Genomic DNA, 13,997 nt, shown 5'->3' with positions numbered 1-13,997 from the left:
CCATGGGTAATGAATTCCACTCTCAAACATGATTTTTAAACAATGAAGTTGAGAATGCAGATGGATGGCTTCAATGGAAACATATACCATCGTTGAACAACCTCGTAGCTCACAGTAGGTTTATCTTTCAAGTTTTATAAGTTATCATTGAAAATCAATTAATTTATGGAATAAATGAATGGGATTTTTACTTCCAGAACCAGACTGTTGCGCTCTATAGGGCTGTCAGAATTTTTCATGTCACTTACTGTGTAAGCTTAAAACACATACAGTACATATACAATAAACACATACAGTACATATACAGTACAATACATACACCTTAGGAAGAATTTAATAATTCACATTAAACTTGGAATCATACAATAAAATGCATATTTCCTTTTAGGCATTGTTAACAAATATTACACAGGGGTAGAATTACATTAATGCTAATGTTTTTAATAAAAATTGTTTGCAAATGTTATGTTTTAATGGAACCCAGCCAACAAGAATATTATAGTAATACTAACAGTATTATTAGTTGTATTGTTATGAATATTAGAATATTATGCAATTAATGTTAATATATTTCTGTCCTACATTTTTCACTTTCACTCATTTTAAAATGAGACCCAAAAGCACAAAAATATGCACAATAAAGACTTGTTTATACTTTTGCATGAGTTTCGGCACACCATAGCACTTCAGAAGCATTTATAGTTCATACTCTTCAGTTTTTGAGTGCACACATAGTGCATTACTGCACCATAAAGAGAGTCATATATGTGCATTTCATGGAATTTCTATATTCACTTTAAATTCCCCTATTTGGTTGGCAGTATGCGACTAGAATTTAAAGTGCACAATAATCACGATCGCAAATAACTTTATCTACGATATTTATGCACATCTCTCACTAATTTTTGGTTTTGCATTCAACAGAGGAAGCACTCAAAATCATTGAGCCACTAGAGGACTGTGAAATTGAGGAAAAGAAGACCATCTCTTTCACTTGCAAGGTGAACAGACCAAATGTGACAGTCCATTGGATGAAGACTGGTCAAGAGATCACTTTCAGCAAGCGTATTGTGTATCGTGTGGACAAGGACAAGCACACTCTGACCATTAAGGACTGTAGCCTTGAAGACGAGGGTGAATACACTGTGGTTGCTGGCGCTGACAAATCTTCAGCAGAGCTGATCATCAGTGAGGCACCCACTGACTTCACGTCTCAACTCAGAGATCAAACCATCACTGAGTTTGAAGAGGCTGAGTTCACTTGTAAATTGTCTAAGGAAAAGGCCCATGTTAAATGGTACAGGAATGGACGTGAAATCAGAGAAGGACCAAGGTATTTTATTTTATTTTTTCTGGATTTGAAACATGAGCAAAAATGCAGTACTTCACTGATCATTGAACATTCTCATTATCTTCTATAGATATCATATGGAGAAAGATGGAAAGGAATTCAAGCTGATAATCAAAAAGTGCAGACCAGATGATGAATGTGAATATGCCTGTGGAGTGGATGACAGAAGATCAAGGGCGCGTCTTTTTGTTGAAGGTAATTTTGGCTCATCCTGGTGTTCCGTAGTCATATTGCCCAATGATCTGATATGCTTACGGATTTTCCCTTTTCTTCAACAGAGATTCCAGTGGAAATTGTCAGGCCACCCACAGATGTTTTTGAGCCCCCAGGATCAGATATTGTGTTTGAGGCTGAACTAAATAAGGACAGAGTTGAGGTCAGATGGATGAGGAACAACATGATCATTGTCCAGGGTGACAAATACCAGATGATCAGTGAGGGCAAAGTTCACAGACTGCAGGTCTGTGAGATCAGGCCCCGTGATCAGGGAGAATACAGAATAGTTGCAAAGGAGAAGGATGCCAGAGCTAAGCTTGAGCTTGCAGGTAGGATAGAGTGAGCATTCATTATGTTTTGTGTTTATATAGAGGGATCTAATTGGTGACATCCTGCACTTTTCCTTACAGCTATACCAAAGATCAAGACCACAGATCAGAACCTTGTAACAGATGCAGGAAAGCCTTTTGTCATGACAGTTCCTTATGATGCTTATCCTCGTGCTGATGTGGAATGGTTTTACAATGACAGCAGCCTACCTGGGCAGAACATTGACACCTCCAATGAACGGACAGAGTACAGGCTAAAGGACCCTAAGAAATCAGACCAGGGCAGTTACAAGATTGTCATTAAGAACAAACATGGAATTGGAGAGGCTTTCATAAATCTGGATGTAATTGGTAAGTAAGAAATCCAATACAGAAAAAAAATCTTAAGAAGCATTTTTGTCTAGTTTTACAGTAAAAATGTCTAAAATAATAAATAAATAAAAACTTAATTCTAAGGGTACACACGCTTGTTTTTCTTACCTCATTGGCAAATAGTTGTTCCTTAAAAAATCTAATGTCAATTTGCGTGTCAAATAATTGTATCTTTTAAGGATGTTTAGGTATTTTTACTGGAAAATTTGACAAAAATGCTGATTTAGAAACTTATTTTTTGCAGTGAACAAGAGATTATTAAACATATTGGATGCCTTTCTGTTAGTCTAATAATGTTCTAGATATCTAATGAAAGTGTGATGTTTTAGATGTTCCGGGACCTGTGAAGAACCTGCATGTTGTTGACACTGCTGATGGTGAGGTCAGCCTAGCTTGGGACGAACCAGAGAGTGATGGCGGAAGCAAGATTTTGGCTTATGTGGTTGAGAGACGTGATATCAAGCGCAAGAGCTGGACAGTGGCCACAGACCGTGCTGACATCCTAGAGTATTGCGTTGGTGGATTACAGAGGGACAACATGTATCTCTTCCGTGTATGTGCTCGCAATAGAGTTGGAAATGGAGAGACCGTTTCCACAGACGAGCCAGTTTATGCCAAGAACAAATTTGGTGAGCACTGCTTTAGTTTATTTTTTTATTGTCTTAAGACAATACCAATTAGATTAACATTGTGTTGAAAATAAATTATTTTTTCTCCTTCTAACAGATGTGCCTGATGCACCTCAGAAAGTTATGGTTGGAGTTGTCAGTAGGTTTGGTGCCACAGTGTCCTGGGAGCCACCTCTGTCTGATGGTGGATCTGAGATCACATCTTACATCATCGAGCTCCGTGACAGAACCTCAGTGAAATGGGAGCCTGCTATGGTGGTCAAAGCGGAAGATCGCACAGCCACACTAAATGATGTTGTTGAGAACAAGGAGTATATCTTCAGGGTCAGAGCTGAAAACAAAGCTGGAATTGGCCAGCCAAGTGCTGCCACAGATCCAGTGAAGATCATGGATCCCATTGGTAAGTAGAGTTTAATTAATGTTAAAGGTGAAATGTGTAATTTTTTCAATGCCATAAAACTTTTTCCTATCCCAGCTTAATATGCAAAGACATTTTCCCCAAAAAGTGTAAACACAGTGATACTATCAAAACATTGCAATTCCATTTTGGGACACTAGTGGAGCAGAAATTACAAACTTTACCTTTAAGTATGGTTGAGTTGTTGCAAAATCCAATGACACACATGTCAATGTTCTCTCCTATTACAGAGAGGCCAAGTCCACCAGTGAACTTCAATTATACAAATCAGACCAAAGACTCTGTTCAGTTGTCTTGGGAAACACCCATGAGTAACGGAGGCAGCATGATCACAGGCTACATCATTGAGAAGTGTGAAGATGGCACTGACAAGTGGCTGAGATGTAATGCAAGGCTTTGCCCTGACCTTTACTACAGGGTATGTAATTATTATTATTATTTTTAATTTTGACAAATTTAACAATACTAATGCCTGAGGGAGGGGTGACGCCATGCGAAGGGCAGATGTGTGAGAGACAGCTCTGCGTACTTTGGTAATTTTTAAAATAATTTTCATGATATAATCTGGTGAAATTCGATACACCCAGTTACACATTTTCTGTTTGAGGTAAACATGGCAAAGAAGTCAAAATCCTTGGGCTCTGTAGTCATTAAAAGACACTTACGGGTTCAAGATGAAAGCCCAGACAGGCCTGTGGACCGGAGACTCGATTTGGATGGTGCGGCAGGAGATGGAATCCAGCATCAGCTGTCCAACATGTCGGTGATGTTGACGAAGGTACTTGCGGACTTGGAGGATCTCACTGTAATACATCGATCGATTACGGCGATGGAAAAAAATTCTCGGAGCTAGTCACAAGAGTGGCAGATGTTGAAAAACGAATCGATTATTTGGAGTCATCAGAGAGGGAATTAGCCGCTAATCCGCCCGTGACCAAAGTTGATTTGGAACGTGTGCTTGAAAAGCTTGAAGATCTTGAGAGTAGAAGCCACAGGAATAACATTTGAATTGTTGGAATTCCTGAGCCTAAGGAGGGCAGAGATATGGTGAAATTCCTAGACAAGCTTTTCCCGAGTCTGCTCAAAATAACAGGCCACAAGCTGGAAATCGAGTGAGGTCACAGAGTCCCAGCTCACAGATCTGCTGAGGGAGGAAGGCCCCGATCGATTCTGGCCAAATTTTTGAGATCATCTGATAAAGATCTCGTATTGCGCCAGGCGAGGAGCAAAGGAAAGCTTTCTTGGAAGAATTACAATATTTTTTTTGTTCCCGGACTTTGTGAACTCGACAAGAGAGAAAAGCGATCGGTTTAAGGAATGCAAGAAACTCTTACATCAGCAGAAGATCACTTTTGCTCTGATGTTTCCAGCCAGACTGAGAATAAACACCAAGGATGGAAGCAAAGTATTTACATGTCCCAATCAGGCAATGTCTTTTATTGAAACAATGGGTGAGTAACCATTGGGTGTTTTTCTTGTGAGTGGATTGACTCACTGTACATACTCTGGCTTTCGGAGGAAGCTGGGCGCCATTTTTGTTTCCTTTTGCGTTGGCTCCGCCGAGCGGCTGGAGTTTGTTTTGTTTTGTGGATTAACACTTTTGCATTGACGTAAAATCACTTTTACAATGAACGGATGACTGCAAAATATCTACATGCCCACACAAAGGATGTCTTTTATAAAGTTGGCGGACTGTGTAAATCATGGGATATACCTTTATGCGGCCTCCAAGTGAATTGACTCTTGACCATCCGAGGAACTGGGATGCGTGTTTCGTTTCCTTTTGTGCTGGTTCCGCCTAGCGGTTGGAGCTTGTTTTGTTGAATAACATTACTTCGGGACAGTTGTGGATGAATCTGTCAGTTCCTTGTGCTTATGCCTCCTGTTGGCTCGAGTATGATTTGTGGAGTATTTTCGTGGGACATTGGAATGATTATGTCATCTGCTGCACTCATCTGCTGGCTCTCTGAAGATTCGTTTGTCTGACTGAGTTAACTGAACGGCTTTATATTGGCTGGAACTTGTTTTGTGAAGGAACACACCTTTGAGACAGTTCTGTGAATGAGTCTACATGTTCTTTGTGTTTATTCTGCCTATTGGCTGGGGTTTGTTTTACAAAATATTTGATGTTATGTAATTTTGCCTTACAAATTTTGACAATCCGATGGCAAAGTTGTCATGGGGGATCTCGTAGGCGTACATGGACTCTTTGAGTTTAAAGGGATTGATGCCAGTTGGGGGAAGTTCGGGGTTTTATTGTTGCATTGATGTTGAAATGTTGTCTTCATAATTTTGTTTTTGGCACACAATGTCTTTGTTCTATTATATCAAAATGTTGAATGTTGGTATGAGTGTACTATCTCTCTCCACATGAAATGTGAATGGGTTGGGGCACCCCATAAAAAGAAGGAAGGTTATTTCTTTTCATAAACGTAAGAAATATGATATAGTGTTTCTTCAAGAAACACATCTTTCACTGCAGGAAGCTGAAAAATTTGGGAAGATATGGGGTGGACATGTTTTCTATAGTGTTGGCTCAAGTAAGAGCAAGGGAGTCATTATATTGGTAAATAAACATTTACAATTCAAATTTCTCAAACAGTTTAATGATAAATTAGGAAGAGTCATTATCGTTTTAGCAGAAATTCAGGGGCAAAGTCTGATTTTGGCTAATATTTACGCACCTAACGCTGATGATCAGGGCTTTTTTATAGATCTTGAAGGGATGTTGCAAGCCGCTGGCACCCCTCATGATATAATTTTGGGAGGAGACAATAATCTTTTGATGGACTCAGTCCTTGATCATAGTGAAGCAAAAGTGTGTAAGCCCCATAGAGCAACATTGATGCTTCACAGGATGTGTAAAAATCTTGGTCTTACAGATATTTGGAGACTTTTGAACCCATCTGGTAGAGACTATACATTTTTTTCATCAGTCCATAAGTTTTATTCTAAAATAAATTATTTTTATATCCAAATCCCTCATTTCATCTGTTGTTGATTGCTCAATTGGAAACATTTTAGTCTCGGATCACGCCCTGGTGAGTTTAGAGGTGTTGCCACATATAGAGAAAAATAAATCATATAGTTCGCACCTTAATGTATCCCTTTTGCAAAATCCTGATTTCCAACAAATGTTAAAGACTGAAATCAGTGTTTATATGGAGACCAACTGGTCCTCGGTATCCTCTGTGGGCGTGGCTTGGGAGGCACTTAAGGTGGTTCTTAGGGGTCAGATCATACAGTATGCCTCATTCATCAAAAAATCCAAAGCACGAGAACTCGTGGAGTTGGAAGGAAATATTAAAAGTGCAGAGGCAGAGCTGAAGCGCCGTATGTCATCTGATGGCCTCAGAGAATTGACCCAATTGAAATATAGATATAATACTTTTTTGTCGCAGAAAGTGGAGTTTTGGTTATTCAGGGCAAGACAGTCATACTTTGAGTCAGGGGACAAAGCAGGGAAGCTTTTGGCTAGAAATATAATATATATATATATATATATATATAGCAGAGAGAGTCTTTTTCTACCATTCCCTCAATGAAATCTGCTGGTGGTGAAATTTTTACCTCAGCCATTGATATTAATAATGCCTTTAAAGAATTCTATCTTGATCTTTATAGTTCCAAGTCTTCATCTACTGATGAAGATATTAGAAACTTTGTGGAACCATTAGATCTTCCTAAACTGAAGACTGAGCAAAAAAACGCTCTTGATTCTGAGATAACCTTGGAGGAGTTTGATGAGGTAATTAAGTCCCTACCTACTGGTAAGGCTCCGGGGCCAGATGGTTTTGCCACAGAATTTTTTAGATCCTATTCTACAGAACTGGCTCCACTTCTGTTAGAAGTTTAAACTGAATCATTAAAGAATGGAAAGCTTCCTCCAACCATGACACAAGCCCGGATCAGTCTGATTCTTAAAAAGGACAAAGATCCAAGCGAGTGTAAAAGTTACCGTCCAATCTCCCTGATCCAACTAGATGTAAAAATTTTGTCAAACATTTTGGCTAACAGATTAAGTAAGGTTATGACATCTCTTATGCATATAGATCAGGTGGGGTTTATTCAGGACCGCAGCAATTCTGATAACATCAGGCGTCTCATCAATATCATGTGGTCAGTAGCGAATGATCAGACTCCGGTTGCTGCCATCTCACTTGATGCCGAAAAGGCGTTTGATATGGTAGAATGGGATTATCTTTTTAATATTTTGGAAATGTATGGGTTCGGGAGTACATTTATTGGTTGGATTAAGTTACTTTATAAACACCCTGTAGCAGCGGTATAAACAAATGAATTAATTTCAGATTATTTTACTCTGAATAGGAGCACTCGGCATGGTTGCCCTCTTTTCCCATTATTGTTCTGTCTTGCCCTGGAACCATTAGCAGCCGCGATAAGAAAGGAGGATGATTTTGCAGGGGTGATTGCGGGAGGTGTTGCGCATAAGCTTCTGCTTTACGCAGATTATATTTTATTATTCGTCTCCAACCCCACTAGATCTATGCCTTGCCTCCACAGAATTATTAAATCCTTTTCCAAGTTCTCAGGAAACAAAGTCAATTGGTCTAAATCCGAAGCTTTGGCTTTGACAGCGTACTGTCCAGTAACGGCCTTCCAGCCAGGCACCTTCCAGTGGCCCAAACAGGGCATTAAGTATTTGGGAATTTTATTCCCAGCAAATTTGTCTGATTTAGTCAGAGTTAATTTTGATCTCTTAATAAAAAAGTTTTTCGAATGATGTGGACAGGTGGACTTCATTACACTTATCGATGATTGTGAAGGTTAATGTAATTAAAAAGAATTGTATTCCAAAATTCAACTACCTGTTACAATCTCTCCCTATAGATGTCTCCCTCTCTTATTTCAAGCAATTTGATAGCATAGCGAAGTCCTTCATTTGGAATGGTAAGCGTGCCAGTTTAAATTTAAATAAGTTACATAGGCTGATTGACAAAGGTGGGTTAGGCCTACCCAAAATTTTGTTTTATTATTATGCATTCGGTCTCAGACATTTGCTCATTGGTCGCTTCCACCTGAGAGAGCCCTTCCTGGTTTTGTATTGAAAAGGAAGCTCTTGCCCCTATCTCGCCTCTGCATAGCCTTTCGATCAAATTAATCGGAGAAGTTAAGTCACACCCCATTATTTTGCATTTACACTCGATATGGACAAAAGTGTCCAGAGTGTTTAATTCGGATATTTGTTTAAACGTAGCATCGAGCATATGGCAGAACCCTAAACTATGCATTAATAAGTCCCCTTTCTGTTGGTCAGATTGGACTGTGAGGGGGGTTAATACACTTGGTGACCTATATGAGAGTGGAGTATGAGACCTTTTGAAAATTTGGTTCAAAATTTTGGGATTCCCAGATCTCAATTTATAAGTATTTACAGCTGCTCCACCTAATTAGCACTGTTTTTGGGAGTGGCACGCACCCCCCAGTGCAGCAGATACTCTGGGAGTGGTGATTACTGCTTTTGGAAAAGGTCATGAGGCATCAGTGTATTACTCCCTGCTAATTCAGAGTCTGGGGGACGGAGTTTTAAATTCCCTCAAAAGATTATGGGAGGAAGATTTAAATTTGTTTTTGGAGGAGGGAGTGTGGGCTAGGATTCTTAAAAACATCAAGTCTGCATCTAGAGATGCAAGGATGTGCCTTATGCAATTTAAGATTCTACATAGATTTTATTGGACCCCTTCTAAATTGTATAGGCTAGGTCTTAAGGACACACCCACCTGCTGGCGATGCCATTTAGAAGATGGAGACACCACCCATGTTTTTTGGGGGTGTCGTAAGATACAGGAGTTCTGGTTGAGGGTCCAGAATTTTATGGCCGACATATTGGATACTCGGATCTCCTTTTGCCCCAGGCTCTGTATTTTGGGTGACGGGGTGGTCATTGATGTAGGAGATAAGTACATGAAGAATTGGATCCTGGCCGGTGTTATGGTGGGTAGACAGGTTATCCTTAGAGGATGGAAGTCAGCTGGAGCCCCCTCGTTTCGTGAGTGGTGCGAGGAGATGGGCAGGGTGGCAGCTTGGGAAGAGTTGTCATATAGAAGGCTAGGTAACATGGTTATGTTCATCAGGAGGTGGGGCAGCTATTTGGCCTTTTTGGAGGGCTCTCGGGGAGGGGCAGTGGAGGGAGACGTATTGTTTTAAATTTGTATGTTGTAGCCTTTTTGTTTTTGAACATATACTTTTTTAAATGTATTTCTAAATATTTTCTTCTGTTTTATTTTTTGTTTGTGTGTTTTTGTCAATTGTATTTGACCACTGGGGTATCTGTTTGTGTTGGGTGGTGGGGTGGGGTGGAATCAATAAAAACTTTAATAAAAAAAAAAACTAAAAAAACAAAAAAACAATACTAATGCCTTATCATATTCCAATCTCCTTTTGTTTTATGTTGTGTTTTAATTCACATGGATAATATGTATTCTATGCCCTATATTAAGGTTTCTGGACTTAAGTTTGGTCAGAAATATCACTACAGAGTATGTGCAGAAAATGCTGCTGGAATGTCTGATCCAGCTGATACAATTGGGCCACTCTTGGCTGATGATCCACATGGTAAGCCATCATAAATGCTCTCTTAAAGGGACAGTTCACCCCAAAATGGAAATTCTGTCATCATTTATTTATGTTGTTCCAAACCCAAATCGCCTTCTTTCCTCTTTGGAACCCAAAACTAAACGTTAGCAGAATGTTAGCCTTAGTCATCTTCCACTTTCATTGTTTGGAAAAAAGATGCAGGGAAAGAGAATAGTGACTGAAGCTAACATTCTGCCTAACATCATGGAACAACATAAGGATGAGGAAAGGATTTTTATTTTTGGGTGAATTATCCCTTTAAGAACAGATGAAAAAAAAAAATCCTTACATAAAGTTTATATATACTATCTATGCATTATATAAAATGTGTTTGCAAATTTTTCTTACTTAGTGGGTCCCACCATGGACCTTGGTTGCTTCAAAAATGGTCTGGAGGTCATTGTTCCCAATGCTCTTATCATTCGAGTCCCAATTACGGGATATCCTGTGCCCAAACCTAAGTGGACATTCGGAGATAAAGAGCTCACCGCAGGTGACCGTGTTTCCATGGTCACAAAGCCTACATACACTGAACTGGTTGTTGCTCCAAGTGTGCGTCCAGACAAAGGAACATACACCTTACAACTGGAGAATGATGTGACAACAGTATCTGGAGAGATTGAAGTCAATGTTATTGGTATGCAAATGTCTATTCTACAATTTTTTTAAAGTCTACTATTTGTGCAGAAATTCGTGTATAATCTCTCTCTCTCTCTCTCTCTCTCTCTCTCTCTCTCTCTCTCTCTCTCTCTCTCTCTTTTCTATTTTTTAGCATGCCCAAGTGCACCCAAAGACTTCAAAGCTGCAGAGGTGACAAGACATCATGTGCATCTCATGTGGGAGGCACCAGAACATGATGGAGGCAGCCCTTTAACTGGGTACAATATTGAGAAAAGAGAGGTTTCCCGCAAGACCTGGGTCAAGGTGAGCTGTTCTTTGTTAGACTTACAACTATTAACCTATTTGTTCACTCAGTGAAACATTCCGGTTCCAACAACAATACTCTTTTCAGGTGATATCAGGTGTACAGGATCTTGAGTATACTGTCATGGATGTCATTGAGGGCAAGGAGTACTTGTTCAGTGTCATTGCTTGCAACAAATGTGGACCAGGAGAGCCAGCATACATTGATGAACCTGTGAATGTGTCCTCCCCAGCCAGTAAGTCTCTTATACACTTTCTGATATGTTTTTTCTCACTACAATAATTTTATTATAATAGTATTTGTTATTATTTATAGTATTTTATCGTAGTATTACTATGAATATCATGTATAGTATTTATTGTTATTTGTTTAGTATTTATTATCATAGTATTTATATTATATTGAATACATTTTTCTTCATTTTATACATAGCATTATATCAAACCATAGCAATCTGTTAGTATGATATTTATGTAGTAACTGGTGAAATTATAGAACAGTTTGACAGTGAATGAAACTTGTCTGAAATACAGCTGTGCCTGACCCACCTGAGAGCCTGAAATGGAGGGACAAATCAGGAAAGAGTATCTTCCTGCTTTGGGAACCTCCTAGATATGATGGTGGTGCTGCTATCAAGGGCTACATTGTGGATAAATGCCAGCGCGGAACTGACAAATGGGAGGCTTGTGGAGATCCCATTCCTGAGCTTAAGTGAGTGGTGATATTTTTTAAAAGCATTTCCTGCAAAAGCACATACAGTAACTAAAGCTAATCATTTTTTCATAATTATTCAGATACATGTGTAAACTGTATCTTTATACATATCCCAGATTCCAGGTGACTGGTCTTATTGAAGGTCAATGGTATGCCTACCGTGTGAGAGCAGTGAATAGACTTGGAGCTAGCCGACCTTGCAAGGCTACGGATGAGATCCTTGCCATAGATCCTAAAGGTTAGTTATCTTGATTCACTTGATGGTTGAAAGTGCTTAAATTGCTTTCTCCTATCCCAGCTTGATATCAAGAGACAACTATGAGTAAACATTTGTATTGATTCCCCTGAAATGTGTAAACAATGTGACTCTGTGGAGCTGTTTGTTTGAATGTCCCGACCTGCCCATCATAGCAAAATTGTCTCAACCAATTGTGAGTTTAAGGCAAGACTATCTATTTTTCTGACCAGTACCAGATGGAGGAGTGTTTGGTAAACCTGTTTGAAAATAATTGTCATAATTTTTTACAAATCCATTCGGTGACACTAGTGCTGCAAAATTGCATGCTTTATCTTTAAATAATAGTTAGAATCTACTAAAACAATTTTTTTGTTTTTTTTTTCGTTAGAGGCACCAGAGATCCAGCTGGATGTGAAGCTGCTGGCTGGCTTGACTGCAAGGGCTGGCACTAAGATCGATCTGCCTGCTGATGTGCTTGGAAAGCCAGAGCCCAGGGTCAAATGGACAAAGGCTGACCTTGTCCTGAGACCAGAGGAAAGGATAACCATTGACACAAAACCTGGCCATTCCGTGCTTTCCATTGCAAACACAACCAGATCGGACACAGCCACCTATATCATTGAGGCAGTCAACACTAGTGGCCGTGCCACTGCAACCATTGATGTCAATATTCTAGGTATAGTGTTGTTCCACATACTCTCTCATTTTAGTGTAATGTTCTACTTAGATGTTAGTGGCCAAGTTCATTGTAAGTAATAATGTCTTGTCATGATGTTGAAAAACAGATAAACCTGGCCCTCCGGCTGCTTTTGATATCTCTGAGATCACCAATGAGTCCTGCTGTCTGGCCTGGAATGCCCCCCGAGATGATGGTGGCTCCCCTGTGACCAACTACATTGTCGAGATGAAACCCACAGATAAAGAAGGGTGGCAGAAACTGTCTGCTACCATTAAGCAAACTGCTTTCAAAGCATCTAAACTGGTGTCTATGAAGGAGTATGTCTTCAGAGTGTCTGCCGAGAACCAGTATGGCATTGGCACTCCTGCAGAGCATGTGCCTATTGTTGCAAAATATTCTTTTGGTAAGCATACACTCAACATTATTTGTTTAATTCCTTCATCTAACCTTGTGTAGAAAATTACCAATTATTTTCTTTGTTACTCAGATACTCCTGGAGCTCCAACCAGGGTTCAGCCTTCTGATATCACAAAGGATGCTGTAACTCTGACTTGGTATGAGCCTGATGAAGATGGTGGAAGTACAATTACTGGTTACTGGGTTGAAAGGTTTGATCCTGAGACTGACAAATGGATCAGGTGTAACAAGCTGCCAATTAAGGACACTACATTCAGGTAGGCTCATTGTTGTCCAATGTGCTGGTGTTTGAAGGGCGAATGATGGGCAATAGATCTTGAATGTCCTAAATTAATGTTATTTTTTTCAGGGTGAAAGGTTTGCCAACAAAGAAAAAATACAAGTTCCGCGTTTTGGCTGAGAATCTTGCAGGACCAGGAAAGCCGAGTGCCGAGACTGACCCAGTTTTGATTAAAGATCCAATTGGTTCGTCACTGTTTTATTTTTCAACATTGAGGCAATTAAATAATAATTCATGAAGTCTACATGAAGAAAAAACAATGTTGTTTTTTTAGATCCTCCTTGGGCTCCTGGAAAACCGTACATCAAAGACACTGCCAAGACTTCTGCACACCTGCAGTGGACCAGGCCTGAGCATGATGGTGGTGCTAAGATTGAGTCCTATATAATTGAGCTTCAGAAGAGTGGAACGGAGGAATGGGTTCGTGTAGCTGAGGATGTACCAACAACAGAGCACTTATTGAAGGGTCTGATGGAGAAGCAGGAGTATTCTTTTAGAGTCAAAGCCGTAAATGTTGTTGGAGAGAGTGAAGCGAGTGAACCAAGTGACCCTGTCGTTTGCAAAGAGAGACTTTGTGAGTGTTAACTAAAGAGATCAAACACAAAAGTTTAAAAAATATTGTCGAAAAGTGGAACTAAGAACAAGACTAAATATTATATTCAGTATAGCTAAAAAATATAAATCAAGACATCATTTGTATTTGTGGACAGCATTCTAAATCATCATTAAATCATCTGAAAAAATATATAAAGTTGTACAATTGCATCATAACTTTAGAGTTTATGAGGTGCATTCTGTTTTTTTATCTTCAAACTGTGATGATCTGTACTGA

At 39.5% G+C, this 13,997-nt stretch overlaps 1 protein-coding gene across 1 annotated transcript in view; it reads left to right on the top strand.

Annotated features, from left to right (window-relative positions):
- Positions 1-13,997, top strand: part of ttn.1 (titin, tandem duplicate 1) — a 157,021-nt gene that overhangs the window by 68,012 nt on the left and 75,012 nt on the right. The window contains 18 exon segments of the mRNA XM_051709103.1: positions 925-1,333; positions 1,422-1,546; positions 1,630-1,896; positions 1,978-2,247; positions 2,598-2,897; positions 2,995-3,297; positions 3,546-3,733; positions 9,777-9,891; positions 10,265-10,549; positions 10,685-10,836; positions 10,925-11,072; positions 11,371-11,548; positions 11,668-11,789; positions 12,178-12,465; positions 12,575-12,871; positions 12,956-13,142; positions 13,235-13,350; positions 13,440-13,739. Of these exon segments, the coding sequence (XP_051565063.1) occupies positions 925-1,333; positions 1,422-1,546; positions 1,630-1,896; positions 1,978-2,247; positions 2,598-2,897; positions 2,995-3,297; positions 3,546-3,733; positions 9,777-9,891; positions 10,265-10,549; positions 10,685-10,836; positions 10,925-11,072; positions 11,371-11,548; positions 11,668-11,789; positions 12,178-12,465; positions 12,575-12,871; positions 12,956-13,142; positions 13,235-13,350; positions 13,440-13,739 (4,050 nt within the window).

Source organism: Myxocyprinus asiaticus, chromosome 10 (genome assembly GCF_019703515.2).
Source record: "Myxocyprinus asiaticus isolate MX2 ecotype Aquarium Trade chromosome 10, UBuf_Myxa_2, whole genome shotgun sequence".
Taxonomy (NCBI): Eukaryota; Metazoa; Chordata; class Actinopteri; order Cypriniformes; family Catostomidae; genus Myxocyprinus; species Myxocyprinus asiaticus.
The sequence above is the reverse complement of the archived record's forward strand: the minus strand, read 5'-3'. Positions and strand labels throughout refer to the sequence as shown.